We start from the raw sequence: 21,307 nt of genomic DNA on the forward strand, positions 1-21,307 counted from the left end.
GGGAAGCTTGAGTCTGATTGGTATAATGGAGTCATGTGATTATTATTGTGACGTCTCATTGGTGAAACTGGTTGAACCACTGTTGGCGTTCCACCAGCTCATCATCACCCTATCCCTCGTCTGTTGTCTCTCCCTGAACCGGCTGCACGTGAGAGCGGCTGCCGCTCCCACTCTCACCATCGCCGGGGGCTCGGCTGTTGCTAGCCGGCATGGCCGTTGCAGCCAGACTGCTGCTTGCGAACATGTGTGTCAACTTGTGACATTTCGATGCTTCGCTCTCGAGTTTCTTCAGTTTTTTTCTCTCTAACCTTCTCTTTTCTTTTTTTGCCACCAACATCCATATTTTTTATCCACGGTCGTCACTATTTTGCTTCCACAAGGAGTAAGGCGTTACCAAAGTAGGCTACTCTGTGCTTTTTTCGTTCTTCTATCAGATTGGCGGTTAACAGCCAGGCGCATTGCTGCCACCTGTCGGATTGCTTGCGAACTGTAGATAAGCATAGAGGATAGTGGGGATAAAAACAGTGATATATGTATGAAGGCCGCTGGCCGTCCACAGCACCGGCCGTTCTGTGATTCTCCAGAAGCTACAGATTACCAGTCCGCCGCTGATGAACAAGAGCTTGTACTCCAATGGCAAATGGTCTTTAATTTAGAAAATGTTAAGGATATTGAAATTTAAACTTTTTTTTTTTTTTTTTTCAAAATTAATTATTCAATATTTTTTTTTATTTACATGTAATATGATAAGGAGTTAAAAGTTTTGAGGGAACCTATGTGGCCGACAACAAAAGTTCGACACCCCTGGGTTTTGCTTTTATTTACTCCAGAAACAAATCAAGCAGTCCAACACACACAGTTAGCATTTTGTACATTTATCAATCATTTGAAAATGGTGTGAATGTAACATGCGCATTGTGGAGAAGAATGTTGATTATGAAATCACGTTTTTATCAGTTTCTTCTTTTTGTTCACTGTTCCAACTACAGGTTTCCTTTGATGCTCTTTCTTTGTTGGCTTGGGTCGTTTTATGTTGTTCCTTCCCGGTTTAGTCTTGACTCCAGAAGCCTTCACAAGTTTGACGTTGGGTTTCTTGGCTTGTACACGAGAGGGAGTCACACCAACAACACGCTTTCTATCGGATTTAGAGCTGTTTTCTGGACAAGACTTGAATAACTCCAAATCCCGGACTTGCCGACCTCTTAGCTCGGGCGGGTGGCCACAGGTAGCGCCCACTTCCAAACTCACACTCTCCAGCCACCTGGTGCAGACACACACAAAAAAACAGAAAATACTATATAACATGACACTCTATAACAGTAGAAGCAACGGCAGTTGGTTTGGGCGGTCGGGTTGGGCGGCAAATTGCTAGGAGAGGTGCGTGCGAGTGATTTAACCCTTTAAAAAAAACAAACGCAATCCAAAAAGTCCAAAAGTATTGTATTTTGTTTAACTCATTCACTCCCAGCCATTTTCACCGGTGCAACCCTTCGCTCCCGGTCGTTTTACTGGATTTTCACTGATTTTGCAAGGCCCACAGAAAATTCTGTTCTATTGCTATATAAACATGGAACCCACTAAAAGAAAGATAAGACTCTCTTCTTTCAGCAGGAAAAAAAGTAAGTTCATATCTTTTTCTATTCTTTAGAAATCAGCATTAGAAAATAGCTTAGTTTGAGCAATTTTCCAATTTCTGATGAAAAAAACTGATAAATTAAGCTTTTTTTGAAAGCATACATTTCAAACATAACTTTGACTTTAACACAGCTAGTTTTTGCTTTAGCTACATCCCAAACATCTTAATAATGTTTCACTTGAACAAAATAACATAAACAACAAGACAAATAGAGCTTTTGATAGCAAAGTAACAATTTATTTACACATAACTGAGAGATGATGCTGTTGTAGCCGCAACCTTTCGCTCATCGCCGCCTGTCTCATAAAGACAGATTTTTTTGAGTCTCTGCAGGGTCTGCTCGGAGAGCACCACGGACTCAAAAGAATCGTCCGCTGCGCTTGTGGTCCCGGTCGTTCCGCTCGGCCGTCCAGCGCCTGGCATCCCGGGCGTCCTCTAGGTTTTTCTGCTCGGTCGTCCACCGCCTGACATCCTGGACGCCATTCGGCCCGGCCATTCGTTGCCGTTGAATCGGGTTGCGGGTCTTACCAAATGCGCTACTACCCTCCAGTGGCCAGTTTTATTGCTTTAAAATGGATTTTCAGCTTTGTGCTTTGGAGCTAAATTGAATCAGAACCCTGAAATATCTATTGTTAAAAAAAAAACAACGTAAAAGACGTATAAATACGTCTTTGGGACACTAAAACAATTAAAAATAGAACGTATTTATACGTTTTTGGGAGCAAATGAGTTAATGGTGGAGGATACACTGCCCTCTGGTGGCAGTGTTGTGTCTGGCTGTGTCTGTCGTTCAATAACGCTTCCATACAGGAGCATTCAGACGTCTCAAATGGATAAAGGATAGCTGCGCTCTGGTTTGGCCTACATAAGGCTGTAACAGGCATGAAAATGGGTCAGGGGTTAAAAAGGTGAGAAGGGTGTGGAGGAAATATGTTCCAGTACACTGTACACCCCAACAAAATATTGAGCTCTGTCGACCCACACTGTGTTTCAGCAGGGCCATGCAGAGACCGGTGGAGGGGAGGGTGCTCGTAGATCAAAAGGGGCACATGAACAAGTATTTAATACACCTTAAAACAACATAACTTCAATTTTAACCAGCTTTAGATAATAATTGGCTGCGACTGTGACATACTTTAATTGGGAGGAGGCAACAGTGAATAGAAATCAAAACTGTCATCAACACTTTCTGGCTGTGACTCAGTCAGTCTGCCTCTTTTCTTCCTTCAACCTCTGCATCAAAACTTCCTTCCTCAACTTGTTCATCTGAGAACAAACCACATCAGATGGTCACTGAGCCACCAACAGCACAGTTTTCTTAAAACAATTATTTCATTATTATCCATACTTAACAACTCTAGCACCTAATGATTAATAAAGCAATGACATAAAAATCTTATAGAAAAATAACATTGTAATTGTGTTTATAATTGTATTTAATACCCGACTATCCTTGCAAACTTGTTCTTACCAGGTCTGCTATTCACCCAGCTGATGAGGTATCCACTGCCTTTAGCAGCCTCATCTAACTCCTTTTTTATCCCTCAATCTCCCTTCCCTACGATGCATGTCTATGTAATGAAATATAAATATTTAAAAAAACAAAAAAACAGACTCCCCGGTGGCTTTTAGTTTTAAAGCTTTCTTAATTTCTTTCTCTCTCAATAACGATGGAGGTGGATTTGTGTTTTTATTATTCAATCAAAAAACAAAGTTACTTCTATCAAAAACAAAGTTGCTTCAATCAAAATACAGTACATACTTTTAATCCCCAGAAAGTCACTTCAATAAAAAAAATTGTTTTTGATTGCAAAAATAAACAAAAAAAAAACCATTTGAAAACTATTTTTCTTGATTGAAACAAATTTTTCCATTGAAGTAATGTTGTTTTGCGTTTGGGCCACATTTTGGCTAGGACATTTGTGTCTTTATTATTCAATCAAATAAGCTGCTTCAAACAAAAAAATATATATAAAAAGAAAAACTTTGCACATGTGTCAATCACCGTTTACCAAAGCCTGAGAGGGTTTGAGTAGACTCACTATGAAGCATTTAATAAAGCCAAGCATTTTCTTACTACTTTATTCTTGTTTAAAAATAATTCGGTGGGGCAGTAACATGTTTAAAACTTATCATAATTCTTACATTTTGAAGTGCTTGAAAACCATTTATAAATGATACTTTGGTGAAAAAAGTGAAAAAAAAAACATGTCTTGTATATATATCTTTTCTCCAATGTAAAATCTGAATAAAAGAATTGAACACGCACAAAAAAATGGGGGGGCGCTACTTCGCGGTTTTCACTTATTGCGGCGGGTTCCGGTCCCCATTAACCGTGAAAAACGAGGGATCCCTGTATTTCTGAAAAGCTTTAAGAAGCAGGACTCATTCCCACCACTCGTCGGGCCGGTGTTGTGCCGACACCGGCCGTCAGCTCAAATCCAAGCCGAAAATAACGTGTCTCCGGCGGACGACGGGAGCGATGTGAGGCGCCCCCTCCATCCGAGAGCATGCCGCTTAATTTGACTCAACAGTGTTTCTTCGTTTATATTACCGCTAAATACACAAGCTTGACGCCAATTTAACGGGAGCTATTTTTTTTCATGGGAGATTTGGCTAGCTCTGGCAGTGTTCAACGCAAGCTGCAACGAATGGCAGTAACTTTTTTATATCGCAAAATGTGAAAACGATTGAAACCATTACTCACCAAATTCAATCTGCTGGCAAATACAGGCAAGTGTGTATGCTGCGCTCTGGTCTGCCCCGATGTGGATAAGGCCTGCTTTTTGTTTTCGCAGCTTTGCAATGCAACCGAAGGCTCTCCGAGCACTCCATGTACACGCGTAAGGAGTGCGCGCGTTTGGAATAATGGAACGCAGCTTGGGCCGATGATTGGTTCTCGTCAGCGAAGCATCTAGAAGGATTTGTTGACTGTGTTCTTAAGTGCTCAGTTTACGTACTAAGTTAATCACATGATGATAATAATAATAATAATTAAATAAAACCTCCCGTCCCCCCCCCCTCCCAAAAAGAATTTCTCCTCGGATCTACGCAATTCACGTAGGTCGCCCTTTTTGACTTCAAAACGGCGAATTTCGCCGAAAGGTGAGAGATTTTCATGCCTGCTGTAAGTTGCTTCAGCTAATATATGTTTGTTTATGAATTTGGAATTAAGTTCTAAGCTATAGATTGTGGAGTTCCGTGTGAGCTATTTGCTATGAGAATTGTAAACATGTTAGCATTCGTAGCATTTAAGCTAGCGGACTTTTGTGAGGAAAAATAGGCTAATTCATTCTACTAAATTTACATATTGATCAGAATAGATTGCCACTAGTGGGCAGTGTATCCACCCAAATCAATAAAACTAAATGCACACACTTTCAAAACAAAGCATACAACGCCACTCCAATAAAACAAATCCTTGAAGCAGCAAAATTTGTTTCAAAGCTTTTTTCTAATTGAATTACTCTAATTCATCGTTGCAGCACTAGTCCACTGTAGTGACCTCTGTGTCTGAAATGGTTAAATTACCTTCCAAAATAATTAACCCGTTATTTCGAGAAAAATGCTAACAAACCTGTGCAATGGCAGCAAAGTACAGTCACAAAGTAGAGGGTTGTCTTGAAGGTCAACCACCTCCAGGCCTGTGAGGGAGCCCAAATCAGGAAGTTCCTTCAGTTGGTTTCCTCTCACGCTGAGAGCCTTTAATCCTGGGCCAAGCCCGGCAAGAGCGTCCCTAGACATCTGCACATCAGCCCCATAAAAAAAAAAAAAAAGTCTGCTTTAGCCAAGAATGAAAATACGTTACATAGAAATGTAAGATTTTTTGGGGGGTTGCAGTACCCTAAATTTATAGTATTTTATTCATTAGATACCTTTTCAGTCCTCATTTGATCCATGTAGAGCCACTTCAGACTTTCGGAAATAGGACGAAATGCGTTCGGTCCAACTGAGAGAATCCGGTTATGGGACAGGTTGAGCTCCTCCAGATTGAGGGCGTTGGATATGGCTGCGGTCGGAACATTTGTCAGCTTGTTTCGGTCCAGGTGAAGTTTACCGAGAAAGGCAGAGTCCAAAGCGCCCTTAGAAATTGTGCGTATTGTGTTATTGGTCAAGTAAAGCTCTCTAAGTTTCGGGGTTACTGAGGACAGCAAACCCGAGGAATCCAGTTTTGAGATATCATTACGTTCCAGGTGTAATGCAAACAGATTTGGTAAAAGTCGCAAAGCTGTAGGAGAAATAAAGTCACATCAAATATCATCATTTCTTATTCTATGTATATTTACAGCCTGTTCACTGACCTGAACCAGGAAACTGTGCCAAACGATTTCCCTCAAGGTAAAGGTAACTGAGCTCAGGGGTTCCGGTGAAAGTTTCAGGCACCAAAGATGTGAGGTCATTTTCGGACAGATACAAATAAAACAGCTTTTTCATTCCCCGGAAGGCGCCACCTTCGATTTCGCGAATTTTGCAAAATTCCAGGTGTAGAGAAATGACTTCAGAAGTGGCCGGAAAACTGTTGGCGGGAAGGTTGTGGAAGTGGTTGCCTCGAAGGTCTAGTAATTGAGTTTTGATAGGGAAGCCTCTTGGAACTTTGGTGTGTCCTCGACTCTCGCATGTGGCATGTTGTGAACCGATCTAGAAGAAATAATGTACACCTTTAACGCCTCCATGCCTGAATTTACATTTAACAAATATACTGTACATAAAGCATTGGAGGAATACATTAAGTACATAAAAATAGTAACAATATAAAAAAGTATAATTATACAGAAATTTAAATTAAAAAATGCTAAAAATGAGAAAATCTTCTAACTAAACATTTCAGAAAAGATTCAAATTAATAGGAAATAAAAGTAAATGTAGATATGAATAAAGAAAATTTAATTAAAAATAAAAAGAGAAATGTTTATATTTTAATTTCAAATTAAATTTTAAACCTCATCTCGGAAAGTAGGCCCCTCCAATCTGATCGACTGTAAAAACACCAGAAAATATCAAATGACTCTTAGCGGTGGATCACTCGGCTCATAAGTCGAACTAGTACTAATATAATAATATTGAATATATACATATGTAATTATATAACGATAAAAATGTAATATTAATATTTTCTTAATTGTTTTACATTTTCCATTTTTGATGAATTTTGCGTTTTATTCTTTTTTGTAATCTTTTTTTTAAAAATAAAGAATCCTGATTTTTTTTGTGCATTTATCAATTGTCTTTTGTTTTTTTTCCCATTTATTACTTTCATGTACTAATTTTATATAAGTATTGGTACAGAATTGAACATTTTTGTATCATGACAACAGCAGTCTTTCGGTGTGAATATCTCTGTATATAGTCCAGTGCGGCTTATATACCAATAACTACTGTTTCTTGCAATACTTGGTGGGTGTGGTTTATAGTCCAAAAATTTGAGTACTCATCCAAACTGAGTGTTTTAGTGTTTTGAAGTGAATTATTTAAAATTTGAGGTGTGGGATGTAGAATGTCTTCTATGCGCGTAAGACAGGTAAACACATACTCTAGGCATTGTAATTGCATTGTGAGAGAGGTGGGTGTTAAGAAAAAACTTATAAACAGTGGTATGAAAAAGTATCTGAACTGTTTGGAAGTTGTCACATTTCTGCAAATGTGATCTGATCTTTGACAAAATCACACAGGTGTAAAAACAGTGTCTGCTTTAATCAAAACCATCCAAACATGATAGGTTTTCATATTTTAATGAGGATAGCATGCAAACAATAACAGAAGGGGGGAAAATAAGTAAGTGAACCCTCTGCCTAAGGAGACTTAAGAGCAATTGAAACCAATTTTTACCAAACAATTTAAGTCAGGTGTGTGCCCAATCACTGATGAGTGGTTTAAAGCTACCCTGCCCATTATAAAACACACACCTGGTAAGAATTGTCTTGATGAGAAGTATTGTTTGGTGTGCATCATGGCTCGGTCAAAAGAGCTGTATGAAGACCTGCAATCAAGGATTGTTGATTTGTATAAAGCTGGGAAAGGATACAAAACAATCTCTAAAAGTCTGAATGTCCATCAATCGACAGTCAGAGAAATTGTATACAAATGGAGAGAGTTTGGCACTGTTGCTTTTCTCTCAACGAGTGGTCGTCCACCAAAGATGACGCCAAGAGTTCAGCGCAGAATAGCCAGAGAGGTAAAAAAGAACCCTAGAGTGTCTGCTAAAGACTTATAGAAATCACTGGCACAGTCCAACATCTCTGTGCACACATCATATATATGTAAAACTATGGCCAAGAATGGTGTTCATGGGAGGACTCCACGGAGGAAGCCACTGCTGTCTAAAAAAACATTGTTGCTCATTTAATGTTCGCAAAACGGCACTTGGACACTCCACAGAAGTTGTGGCAAAATACAAAGTTGAATTGTTTAGGAGTAACACACAACGTCATGTGTGGAGGAAAAGGAACAGCTCACCAACATCAACACCACATCCCCACCTCAAAGCATGGTGGAGGGAGCATCATGATTTGGGGCTGTTTTGCTACCTCAGGGCCTGGACAACGTACAATCATTAATGGAAGAAAGAATTCAAAAGTTTATCAGGATGTTTTGCAGGAAAACCTGAGGCTGTCTGTCAGACAGTTGAAGATAAAAAGAGGATGGATGCTGCAACAAGACAATGATCCAATACACAGAAGTAAATCAACTTCAGAATGGTTTCAGAAGAACAAAATACACGTTCTGGAGTGGCCCAGTCAAAGTCTAGACTTGAACCCCATTGAGATGCTGTGGCATTACCTAAAGACAGCGATTAATGCCAGACATCCCAGGAATCTGACTGAACTACAGCAGTTTTGTAGAGAAGAATGGCCAAGATTAGTCCTGATCGATTTGCCAGACTGATTTGCAGCTACAGGAAGCGTCTGGTTGAAGTTATTGCTGCTAAAGAGGGGGCCACAAAATATTAAATGTGATGGTTCACTTACTTATTTTCCCCCTTATGTCGTTGTTTGCATGTTATCCTCATTAAAATATGAAAACCTATAAATGTTTGGGTGGTTTTAGTTAAAGCAGACACTTTTTTTCACCTGTGTGATTTTGACAAAGATTAGCTCACATTTGATGGTGATTTTATGCAGATATGTGAGAAATTCCAAAAGGTTCAGATACTTTTTCATACCACTGTATGTCGCCAAAGTATGGCCCAGCGGTGCAGTCTGAGCCCAAAAACCTTAACTCATTAGCTGAGGTTGATGGTGACACATCCCATTAAAAATATATTTGACGTTTATTGTCGTCAATGACGGTAAATTAGTTCATACTTATTTTATTCGCCTTAACTCATAGTCAACAAAACAATCTGAACTCACGTGACAGTCGCAGTTAACTGGACATTTGACATTCTGTTTGGGTTTGGATTTGGGTTTTTCTGTTGGCGGGCTGGTAACTGAAATCACTTCCTCCTCAAATTCGTCTTTCAGCGGGTCACCCCTGCTGCGGCAACGCATGTCAGCGGCCGCCACGGCTCGCAACGGCTCATCAGACAGGTGAGCGGGTCCCGCGCAGGTTCCCAGAAGTTTGACACCTCCGATGCTGGCCCAGTTCCTGAGGGGCCTCATGTAGCAGCTACAGTAGATGGGATTGGCTTTAAGGAAAAAAAAAAAAAAAAAACAGTCGGATAGAAATTAAAGACTCATTAACCCCTTGTCTGAAATTACATTTAACAAATATACATCAAAAAGCATTGGGAGAATACATGAGTACAAAAGAATTATACCGTACTTTCCGTGTAATAAGGCGCACCTTCTATGAATAGCATATTTTCAAACTGTTTTCATACACTATATAGGGCTCACCACAATATAAGGCGCAGTAGTAATAGTAGTGGTTGGGTTTCAATGTGCATGCACTAGATGGAGCTGTGCTAAAGGGAATGTCGTGCCATGGGTAACCAAGATTGATGCATATATACACAAGTTTCCAGAGCGAATAATATATTGATAATTTCTGCTCTGAATGTCCGATTTAGACAGAACATGAAGTGCGGTTAAAGTAGGCCGTGTGTCGACTAAGTTAAAATTGCAAAATCAAACCAGAGGAACCCATGGAATCTCCAAAAATGGATTCGGCACAACGTAGATGAGACTCTGAGACTTTAATGCACCAGAGTGGATCTGCCTCGCCATACGCCTTAAATCGAAACTAGCTGCAGACAATAAGTTAAGGATGTACTTTAAACCTATGGATCAACATACAAGATTATATGTTTGTTCTTATTACTTCGTTGATCATTCGTGGACAAAATTATGACAAACTGTGCAGCCTGTGTTGACGTGAGGTATGGATTGATACGCCGGCCACTTGAGTGACCAAAATGAGGTGAAATTACAAATAATATTGCAGTTGCCGAATGCAGAAGGGCAGACACGGATTTTGTTGTTACAAGGAAATACTACAAGGTATGAACATATCAACAAATATAGTATGACATTCTTTTTTTATTGCAGATATTGATCGCAATAAAACATTTGGACAACATAATTCCATTTCTTGTTTTATTTAAAAAGATTGGTGCATGTGCAAAACAGGTCAATAAATCACACTTTCTAAAATTATTAGAAAAATATTAACAAAGGCGGAGCATAAATCAAGCCTTCCATCATGAAAGTAGAATGCATGTAGTCTCGATATATGTCCACCGACGTACAGTATGTGTTGTTGTGAGGCATGTCAAGTTGTCTTCCCTTGCCTAACAGCGTTTTCCACCTGTAAATAAACGAACAAAAAACTTAATAATTGTGCCATCCGACACGTACTGATTAGCAACAGGCTAGCAGCAGATAGCATGTGTTGCAGCCTCGGCAGTACAGCAGTTGTTGTAAATAATATTAAGAATCATCATAATTACGATCATATTAATAACAATATCAAAGGCAACAAGTCGTTTCATGCGAAAGATTTTAGCTTTAATATTTTTTGAGCACCGGACACATGAAAATGCAGGGATAGAAGAACATACCTTCCATAACACAGTGGCAACATGGGCACAAAAACACCCGGACTTTGTGGTGGCACGAGCTTGGTTCCACATCTGCCTTCATGAACATGTTGTCCTCCCGTGTCATTATGATGGCAGATGGATGCAGTATTTCCAAATTGTCTTTTTTAAGGGATTTTGATGAGAATTACTACTCCAGCTCCACTGTTGTTTTGGATGGAGAAATTATAAAATGGAAGTTGCTAGCACAAATACGGATGTACCTCGGAAACCTGTTTATAAGGCGCATTGGATTATATGGCGCACTGTCGGCTTTTGAGAGTATCAAACGCTTTTAGGTGCATCTTATAGAGCGGAAAATACGGTAATTGTACGGTAAAATATGGGCAATTACAACAGAAAATTTGAAAATCATAAATTAAAAAAAAAAAAAAGATTACAAAATAGAATTAAACAGAAGAAAATATAGAAAATTAATTAAAAATAAACGTTACATCAAAAATGTATTAAAATTAAAAGAAGGCTAATTTATAATATTTATCTTTTAAATATAAACTTTTTTTTTTTTTTTTTAATCCATAACTAATTTTGGGGGGAAATTACAAAAAATACAGTATATAAAAAAATAATTTATTCATAAATTATTGTTTTTTGCTTTTTATGAATTAAAAAATGAATTATGTATTGCTCTGATGCTTTATGTACATTTGTTAATTCGTTGGCTGCCATTGACGACACCAGTTGTCCAATCCATTTGTAACAGCGCTCCCATTTCAAATGGATTGGACGCCTACTGGTGATACACAAAGTTTAATTCACAACAGGAGGTATGATCGGATGCCACGATTGGATGTCAAGCATCATCAATGGCAAAGAAAGAGTTAAATGTAAATTCAGGTATTAAATTGTTAAGCTTCAATTGAAAGAGCAGTGCGTACCAGTGAGGTTGAGGCTGGCAAGGTTCTTGGGGCCCCTAAGAGGTTCCAGGTAACGCAGTTGGTTGTGACTGAGGTCCAGGTGGGTGAGCACAGGAGCTTGGGACAAGGCCTGGTCCGACAGGTCCTGGAGGGACATGTGGCTGAGGTACAAGTGTGTGAGCTTTGCCATGGAGACAGACTCTTCCCCAAGGTAGATCATGCGGTTGTGGCTCATGTCCAAGCGCGTGACCTCCTTGAGTCTTCATTGGAGACGACGTTGCAATTACAAAGAATGTTGTCAATATCATACTGCAAATCATTTAAAAGCTGTTACCTGGTCATGGCCTGAGTGGGAAAGAACTGTAGTTCGTTGTGGTCCAAACTGAGTCGGGTGAGGGTGAATAAGCTCGCAAAGGCCTCGGGAGCCAAGTTGTTGATGGAGTTATAGCTGAGACGTAGCCATTTGATGTTTTGCAGGCCCTGGTAGACACAGATTAGCTGTGTTATATAACACAAGCATGGAACACTGATTTTTTTGCCCTTCACAATTGGCTACCTGAAACGCCATGTTGGGTATGTACACCAACTGGTTGTGGATGAGCGTTAGCATGTTTAGTGAGCCAAGTTGTAAGAAGGCTCCAGGTTGGATCTCCTCAACATTGTTGTGGTCCAAAAGAAGCTCCTTCAAAGACGAGAGACCATCAAAAGACTCCTACAGAGGCAAACGTGGAGGAAGAACGTGTTAGAAAATAACAGCATTCTCTTGTGGAAGTTTTGGTTGAGTTCTCTTTCCTGGTATAGGATGTCAATTTTGTTGTAAGCCAGGTTTAGGGAGACCACTCGGCCCAGCATGCGGAAAGCCCCTTCCTTCACTTTGACGATGTTGCATCGCTGTAGGTTGAGGTGGGTGAGGTAAGGGGTGTGCACAAATCCTCCTCTTTGCAATATCTGCAGGTTGTTATTCCTCAGGTCCAATTTCACTGTGATCTGTATGCAACATCAGATCATCACAATAGAGAACGGGAATGATTGCAAGGAGTAAATATTACGTTAGATCTAAAATATATATATATATATATATATATATGATTGATGGTAGGAGTGTAAAAAAATATATAGAAACAGTGATAGGTTATCGATATGCTCCGGCCAAGAATTGATATGTTGCTTTAAAAAGATGTCACTGTACAACTAGAAACCGCAATTACTGGAGAAATTGCGATGGAAGCTACCTTTGCTGTGGTAGATACAGATCTAAGACCCACCTAGTTGATTTTGCGGCATTTTGGATTCACTTCCTATTTGGGGACATTTCAGGGACAATTCCTGTTGATATCAGGTCACTTCATGTTGATTTGGGGACATTTCGGGGACACGTCCTGTTAAGATCAGGTCATTTCCTGTTGATTTGGGGACATTTCAGGGGCGCTTCCTGTTGATAACAGGTCACTTCCTGTTGATTTGGAGACATTTCAGGGACATTTCTGTTGATTTGGGGACATTTCAGAAATCCTGTTGATTATGCCGGGGGAAAAAAAAAAAAAACAACGCAGAAAAATTCATAAGATATAAGAGTTGAGGAATTTTATTAGATGCCATCAATAAAGGAACAAACAGGTTGCTACCAAAAATTTCCACTAGAATCATGTTTATGCTTTGAAAGTTGCCCCGTTAACATTTTTTGGCTCCCGATACAGATTCTGATACCCGGTTGTGCGGTATTGGTCGATGCTGTAGCAATCCCACATTTTTTTGAAAATTAAAAAAAAAAAAAAAATTCTTTCAATACTAAATAACTGCAAACTCACTTGAATCTAAAATAATTGTTATCATTGTGTGGTCAGACACTCCTCGCTGGCACCTTCCAACTTCAAATAGATTGGATATCTACGAGGGATACATTCATTTAAATTTACAGTAGAAGCATGATTGGACGCTATACAATTGGATGTCTATCATCACCTTGGAATGGCGTGCGTACCTCCCAGTCATCTCATCTTCTCGGGCAGGGGTGCCCAAGTCCGGTCCTTGAGGGCCCCTATGCGGCTTGTTTTCCATGTCTCCCTCCTTGAACACTCCTGAATCAAATGATCAGCTCATCAGCAAGCTCTGTAGGAGCCTGATAATGATCCTGATTATTTGAGTCAGGTGTGTTGGAGGAAGGAGAAATGGAAAACAAGCTGGATGGGGCTCTCCAGGACTGGACTTGGGCACCCCTGCTCTAGGGTGACCGGTGGTTGAAAACTACTCTCCAAATGAACATATTTGCTCAGCATCCGTACATTATTTATTTTTCAGTACTCCCCAATACAGATGACGTCATTTCAGTGCCGAATGTATACCAATACTATTATCGGTGCGACAACAAGACAAAGCCAGCTCTATCAGTTTAAATGAATTGGATGTTTATTTTTATCAATGGCAAAAGGTTACACTAATATAGTGTTGCTGTATTTACAGAAATGTTGCACTACAATATTCTCATAACAACAAAACAAAAAGGTTTTATGAAAGATTGTCTGCAACAGCGCAAGAAATAAACATGTTTTATCTTTCAAAATAGCATATCATAGAACACTGTAGATTCATATTGTTATTCCTATTACAGTATTCATATTGTGAGAATCGTTATCGCGAGCCTTGTATTGCAAATCATATCGGGAGGTACCCTGAGGTTCCCTTCCCTACACCTCAATAACACACATCCTTAAAACTAGATAAATTCTTTTTTCAGAGTAAATCTACTAGAAATAAGTGAAATTATCCACCAATGATTCAAGCAAATTTTACTTAGATTTCTTGGAAAAAGAAAACTAGCTTGCTAAAAATAAGCTTAACAGACTTATTTTAAGCAATAAACTTGTAGGCCTACCGTAATTCTCAGACTATAAGCCACTACTTTTTTCCCTCATTTTGAATCATGCGGCTTATAGTCCAGTGCAGCTTATTTGGGTTAATGGGTAACACTTTATATGACAGCGACGTGACAAAACTGCCATTAGACAGTCATAATTATGACATGACACTATCATGGGCATTGATGAATGCTTATGACAGATGTTATTAAGTATCATTCGGCAATTTATGTCACTAACTCCATTTATGTCCAGCTCGGATCTGGAACAGTAACTGAAGAAATAATGATCAAAGAACATGAATTTTGATTGTTATTTACACCTGTAGTGCTGCAATGCATGCTAGGAGGCATGTTGGGTGACAACGGTGTTGACAGCAGGAGGCAGCAGAGGTTGAATGTCTCAAAGGGACCAGTGATGGCCAAATGAAGCTTCTTGAAGCATTCAAACTTTGCAATTGGTTCAAATATCTTTTGGTGTAAATATCCCACAATACAGTGAGGACAGCTGTGATTTATAGTCCAGCGTTATCTATGAACAAATGCCACTTCAAATTTAGTGGATGGCGGCTTATAGTCTGGTGCGTTTTATAGTCCGAAAATTAAGGTACATTTAATCTTTAAAAAAGCTTTTGTTTATCAAAAATGTTCTTAATTCAAGAATATTGTTCAAAACATTATTTGAAAGCATTTTTTTTTTATTTAGGTGAAAAATCACCAAATAGAACAAATATTAATGTTTAATTAAAGTAAGTGGAATAATCTGACGCATTAAATTGGTAAGTAGTCTTTTAACACTCAAAACAAGATGGGAGAAAATTATTTGATTAGATTTAAGAAGAAGAATCTGATTTATACGTTATAAATTTGCAGTGCAATGGACTGCATTCTTATGAGGTTAATAAAAAGCTTCCATACCAGAATGTTAGTTTGACGTTTAAGCAAGTTAGAAGACCTCAATTCTCACCTCGTCAATACTCGAGGGAACCTCAGTGAAGTTCTTACCAACACAGGCTACTGTGAGCTTGGTGCTGTCACAAATGCACATTCGAGGACATTTGCCAGCTTCCACATTTGAATGGAGTGCAAGTATCCCCAGAAAAATGGCAGCAGGGAGAACAAGCATCTGTGCCAGGAAGGTGTTCAAGTCAGACTGGTTATAGATTCCATCAATTTACAGCGCTACAATTAAGATTCACATCAAAACACCCATATTGACATATTTGAATCTTTGTTACTGTTACAATTAACTTACATTTAAAAAAAAAATGGAAGCAATGATTTAGAAAGAAAAGTTCAATACTTGTTTCACTGCCTTGAAATATATATGGCGGAAAAGACAAGGCTGAAAAAGCAGTTTCTGCTCTTGCACCCCTCTTCAAAATAAACTGTATTTTAGGCCAAAAGAACTGTTGTGTTTGATCGAACAGTATGTCTATATGATGCCATAGCAGTTTCATGGCCAGTTGAAGCCCAGTTTTACCCTGGAAACCCCCCGTTTACAGGCACCGCGCAACCACTTTTGTTTCAACCCAGCCATAAAATGAAGGTAAGTAATCATATTTATTATTCGAAATGTCTATCATGTTTAGCTTCGAATCTTTAATTGATGTCTAATATTTAGTTTAAAAAACTACTTTATAAAATTATTCACTCACATATTTTAAACTTTTAAACAAATTACGCCGCAATGAAAAAACAGTCTCTAAATAGGTCACGGATATCTACCTCATAACTATCGCTTACTTGTATTTTTTTTTTTTTTTTTGTTACGGTCGCATTTTCCCCTATATTTTAGATGATAATTGTTTCAAACAAAGAAAAATTTTTTAAAAATTTTTTGAAAAGGGTAAATATTTGAAAAAGTAAATCTCGACCATTCCTTGATTTCTGCATTGCGACCCTTGTTATATTACCGTGTGTCACCCATAAAATCCCCAAAAAGTCCGGTTTTGGCCATTCACAGCTTTGTCTTGACGCTATGTGAGACATGCTACAAGGAGTTTTTGGATCGAAACAAGGTACGTAAGTATGCAATAATATCTAGTTAAAATCATGGCGTCTTTAATTAAGCTCTCTCATGCTCTTACCTTGAAGTAGGGTTTAATTAAAAAATTTTTTTTAAATGTCCTCCTGTTCAAAATTTTCCATCCCCCAGAAATTTGAGATTTTAAGTTTTTCAATGATGTATCACACAAGCATATAGGGCAATTTTGAAATGTGGCCAAATTGGGGGGTCTCAGGGCAGAACTTCAAGTCACCTGAGTGTTTTCCGCCATATACATTTAAGATTATATAAAAATGTAATCCCAATTTTTTTTTTTCCATTCCAAATTTTTAGAATACGGTGAGCAAATCTTAAAACCTTACCGTCACGTCCACTTTTGCTTCTTTTACATAAAATGGGAAAAAAAGAACAATAACAATAATAAAAAAGACCAGAAAAAAATATATGTATAAATTAAGCTCCTGGTAACCTTTCAAAATTCCACTTCCAGCATGTTCACCAGTCTGGAGTCCAATGGGTAAGCGGGTCTTTGGTAAATTCTTTTTCTTGTGACCCCTGATCCCTGCACCCCCAACTGCAAATTAACACCTTGGTTTTACATTTTCTGTCCAGTTAGAAGGTTTAGATGTTACAAGGAGGTAGCCAGATTTGCACATTTCACATGACTAATCAATGGGCCTAAAATACAAAATCAAGTACTACTTACTTACTTGTAGGGAACAAAATGATGGAAGCTACCCTACAAAAATATAATGAAATCAACTCAATTTATTTAACAACGCAGATCAAGTACACAGTACAATATTTTTTGTCCTTTAAATACACAAAAGGTTACGAACGGTATGGTGTCTATGTGTTAGGCAACAAAATACTGCATGTACAGTCCAAGTGATATCTCAAAGACAAATATCCAGGTTGAAAGAAGTGCCGTAATCTGGATGATGATGATGTACTTAGATTTAAATTCTTTAAAATGTCTGCCGGTTCCCTCAAGTCATCCAAGTTTTTTTTTGCATTTGTTGTCCTCAGCTTTCAGCACGGGTCCTCTGCAAGGTGGATTGAAGCTTGTGTCGAGAGGACCCACAGGACTCCAAAACTTTGTTGCTGTTGATGATATCAAACTCTTTAGTAGTTTATTAGTAGTATACAACAATGGCTGATCATAAAAATATGTCAATGGACTTCAGAGCGCTCGTTTAACTCTTTCAATGCCATTGATGATGATAGATGTCCAATCAAATGGGCTCTTTTCATCCATCTGCTGAGAATTTAAATGGGTTTGTCACTAGTCCAGTTTCAGTAGATTTGGACGCAGTGGTGTACGATATGACGATATATTCTGCAAAATGATATCAAACTTCCAACAGACATTTTACATTTCTTGTCATTATTGCCATAAATTAACTTGTTCCTGCAGCGCACACTTTAGGCTGTAGAGGGCGCCCAATGTGCGCCGACTTGCTACATTTAGGGATATAATAGCTATAGAAGTACCACCAATCAGCTTTAAAATGTCCCTAACTGGCTCCACTTGCCAAGCGCATGTGAGTAATGCATGCAAGACAATTGTCAATAGTAACACATAATCCACACAAAGCAATTTGTTCCAATAACAAGATAAATTAATATGCTAACTTACTATATAGAAGTATTACAAGGCAAAACCTCTACTCACAAGGATTAGGAGATATCTTTAGAGTTGAGAAAACATATGTATGGTACTGTGGTGCTTCTTTTTATACTGGATAGTTTAAGCACTACTTATTGCATTAAACAGTTTAATGTCAATTAAAAAATACAGTGAGTAGAGGAGCTGTCATACAGTGAGGATCAGAAGTATTTGTACCCCTTGTGATTTTGCAAGTTAACCCAATTAGACAGGTAGAGTTCTGATATTTCACTCAACAATGCATCTCCACTTATAGAGACCTAATCTTAAAAAAAAAAAAAAAAAATCCAGAACTCACGTTGTATGATTTTTCAATAATCTATTTGTAAATTACTAGGGTTCATAATTATTTGTACCCCTGAGAAAATCAGTGCGAATATTTAGTGCAGAAGTCTTTGTTTGCAATTACAGAGGTCAGACGCTTTCTGTAGTCCTTTACCAGGTTTTCATATGTGGAAACGGGGATTTTGGCCCATTCCACCACACACATCTTCTCTCGATCTGTCAGGTTTTGGGGCTGTCGTTTAGAACCATGAAGTTTCAGCTCTATCCAAAGATTTTCTATTGGATTGAGGTCTGGAGACTGGCTAGGCCACTCCAGAACCTTGATATGCTTTTTACTCAGCCACTCCTTGGTCAGCTTGGCTGTGTGCTTCAGATCATTGTCATGTTGGAAGATCCAGCCACGACCCATCTTCAAGTCTCTGACTGAGGGAAGGAGGTTGTGGCTCAAAATCTGACGATACATTCATACCTGTCAATCCGAGGCCGTTGGCAATCTTACAAATAGTGACGTATGCCATTACAAATCGGTGACTAATCTTACAACGTTGTATATAGCGTGTGTAACCGGTGTGTCAGCGCCGCCCCATGTTCCGCTCCCACCTCTGACCAGGCAGGGACGCGAACCCGCGCGGCACGACGCTTCCACTCGGCAGGCAAGGACGGTAACCACTGTGCCAATAAAGCTCGAGCCAACGGCACAGCCGCTAGCATCCTTACATGAAGGAATCGGCAGGGAGGTTTCCACGCTCCACAATGGACCTGCGTGTACCCATAACACTCACCCCGAAACCTTTGTTGCCGATCCGGGTCACGGCACCATTGTAATCGGCGTGTCAGCTCCGCCCCGCGTTCCGCTCCCACCTCTGACCAGGCCAGGACGCGAACCCGCGCACCACAACGCTTCCACTTGGCAGGCAAGGACGGTGACCACTGCGCCAATAAAGCTCGAGCCAACGGTGCAGCCGCTAGCGTCCTTACATGAAGGAATCGGCATGGAGGTTTCCACACTCCACAACGGACCTGCGTGTACCCGTTACACGTGCAATATGTAAGAAAAATAAAACTAAAATCAATTTTTAAAATAATGTGAATTTATTGGTAATATTGCAACATAGAACCTGGTGCAATCAAAGAACAATCAAAATCTTCAGCTACATCATGATTACTACTATTTAAGTGACTTTTGTTATAATTGTATGTAGCACTTTTGGCAATTTCTATCATGTCTTGATGGCTGCACTTCTTTCACAATTCAGTTTTACTTGAAGGTAGTTCATTAGTGTGTCCAATTATAAATTTAAAAAGTCAATTGATAAAATTAACTTACCGATGCAATCTTTGAGTCAGGGAACATTTCTTTCGCTAATTCTGAGAAGTGATACGCAATAGTTTCAGGCAAATTGTGTTCGGCAACAAATTGGCAGAATAAAATCTTCGCTTTCGTCACTTTTCATTCTGCAGACTTCATCTTTATGACCAGTGTTGTTAAATCTTACTTTTAAAAAGTAATTAATTACAGTTGCAAATTACTTCTCCCAAAAACATAATTGAGTTAGTAACTCAGTTACCGGAATGTAAGAGTAATTAGTTACTTAGCAAAGTAACTGTGTTACGTTTTCTTCTTCTTCATTTTTTCAAAAAACAAAACAAAACAAAACATAGTATCCTTTGCTATGTTTAGAAGTCATTTAATGTTGTGAATCAACTGTTAAAGTTGTTAAAATTGCTCCCGTGTTTGCATTAGTTCTCCTCACTTCACAGTGGGGATGGTGTTCTTGGGATTGTAGTCATCCTTTTTCCTCCACACATGACGAGTAAAGTTTGCACCAAAAAGTTCTACTTTCGTCTCATCTGACCACATGACTTTCTCCCATGATCCCTCTGCATCATTCAGACGGTCCCTGGCAAACTTCAGACGGGCCACATGTACTGGCTTCAACAGGGGACCCTTCTAAGCAATGACTTTAAACCATTGCACCGTAGTGTTCTACTTGCAGTAGAATTTAAAACAGTGCATCTCTTCAGCTCTCTTCAGGTCATTGACCAGCTCCTGTAGTGTAGATCTAGGCGGAGCCCTCACTTTTCTTATCATGAGTGATGCCCCACGAGGATTTTACATGGAGCCCCAGTAGATTATCAGTCATGTTTAGCCTTTTCCATTTTCTAAAAATTGCTACAACTGTTAATTTATTCTCACCAAGCTACTTTCCATTTAAGCCCAAACCTTTTCCAGCTTTGTGGAGCTCAACAATTTTTTTTCTTGTGTCTTTCGAAAGCTCTCTGGTCTTGCCCATGGTAGCAGTTGGATTATGACTGACTGTGGGGTGCACAGGTGACAATATTGAGCTCAAACGGGTGGGTGGGTGGTTACTCATGGGGTAAAGGTGGACCTTTTTTTAGGGTAGACTGACAACTCTTTGAGTGTCGTAATTATTGCTTATTCTCAGGGTACAAATACTTATGAACCCCAGTGAATTACAAATAAATGATTTTAAAAATCATACAATGTGATTTCTGGATTTTTTTAAATATTACGTCTCTATGAGTGGAAATGCACCTATGATTTAAATTTCAGAATTCTACCTATTTTATAAGGGGGTGAACTTGCAAAATCACAAGGAGTGCAAATACCTCTGCTCCTCACTGTATGTAACCGGTGCAAATGAAGCTGCGCTGCACGACGCGATTCATCCCGCTCATCCAGATCAACGCAGTAATTGGACGTTTACCGCAGTCAATGACAGCCAGTGAGTTAACAGGACTGCATTTGTCGTTTCATGAAAGATTTGAAATTGCAGTTGACCTACCTTGTAGTTAATGGTTGAAGGAGATTTGTTAGTAATTATGAGTATGAAATAAGTCTCACAGTTCTCTCAAATTGTGTCATAGGTTATAAGTAGATGCAACACCGTGTCCCACACACACCGGGTTTGATAGCATTCGTTTACAGTAAATGTTTTG

The 21,307-nt window shown here is 39.1% G+C and overlaps 2 protein-coding genes across 6 annotated transcripts in view; both read right to left on the reverse strand.

The window, feature by feature from the left end:
• Positions 1 to 584: 584 nt before the first annotated feature.
• Positions 585 to 16,950, reverse strand: chadla (chondroadherin-like a). Of its 4 annotated transcripts, none has more exons than XM_057817570.1 (10): positions 15,352 to 16,950; positions 12,325 to 12,517; positions 12,087 to 12,244; positions 11,865 to 12,010; positions 11,552 to 11,790; positions 8,986 to 9,260; positions 5,938 to 6,274; positions 5,512 to 5,864; positions 5,214 to 5,380; positions 585 to 1,261 (listed from the first exon to the last, which is right to left on the reverse strand). In XM_057817570.1, exons 1-10 carry the CDS (start codon positions 15,508 to 15,510, stop codon positions 943 to 945), a joined length of 2,346 nt encoding a protein of 781 aa, XP_057673553.1. In that variant the 5' UTR covers positions 15,511 to 16,950; the 3' UTR covers positions 585 to 942. The 4 variants fall into 4 exon arrangements, with proteins under 4 accessions (XP_057673553.1, XP_057673552.1, XP_057673551.1 ...); XM_057817569.1 differs by lacking the exon at positions 15,352 to 16,950 and adding exons at positions 13,339 to 13,417; positions 13,512 to 13,555 and having other exon boundaries at positions 12,087 to 12,517; XM_057817568.1 differs by lacking the exon at positions 15,352 to 16,950 and adding an exon at positions 13,339 to 13,571 and having other exon boundaries at positions 12,087 to 12,517.
• Positions 16,951 to 17,158: 208 nt separating this feature from the next.
• rangap1a (RAN GTPase activating protein 1a) overlaps positions 17,159 to 21,307 on the reverse strand; it is a 30,728-nt gene continuing 26,579 nt past the window's right edge. Inside the window, exon 16 of one of the 2 annotated variants that reach the window (XM_057817572.1) lies at positions 17,159 to 17,496. In XM_057817572.1, the coding sequence (XP_057673555.1) occupies positions 17,418 to 17,496 (79 nt within the window). In that variant the 3' untranslated portion in view covers positions 17,159 to 17,417. The remainder of the gene's footprint in view (positions 17,497 to 21,307) is intronic. The other variant, XM_057817573.1, reaches the window with a different exon arrangement.

This window comes from Corythoichthys intestinalis, chromosome 16 (assembly GCF_030265065.1).
Source record: "Corythoichthys intestinalis isolate RoL2023-P3 chromosome 16, ASM3026506v1, whole genome shotgun sequence".
NCBI classification, from domain to species: Eukaryota; Metazoa; Chordata; class Actinopteri; order Syngnathiformes; family Syngnathidae; genus Corythoichthys; species Corythoichthys intestinalis.

Excerpts from the sequence above, each read along its gene's own strand:
- chadla (XM_057817570.1), bottom strand. The coding sequence starts at position 15,510 with ATGCTTGTTCTCCCTGCTGCCATTTTTCTGGGGATACTTGCACTCCAT. Across the intron at positions 12,518-15,351 it reads TTCCCTCGAGTATTGACGAG|ATCACAGTGAAATTGGACCT; the intron begins GTGAGAATTGAG and ends TGTTGCATACAG. Across the intron at positions 5,381-5,511 it reads ATCAAATGAGGACTGAAAAG|ATGTCTAGGGACGCTCTTGC; the intron begins GTATCTAATGAA and ends GCTGATGTGCAG.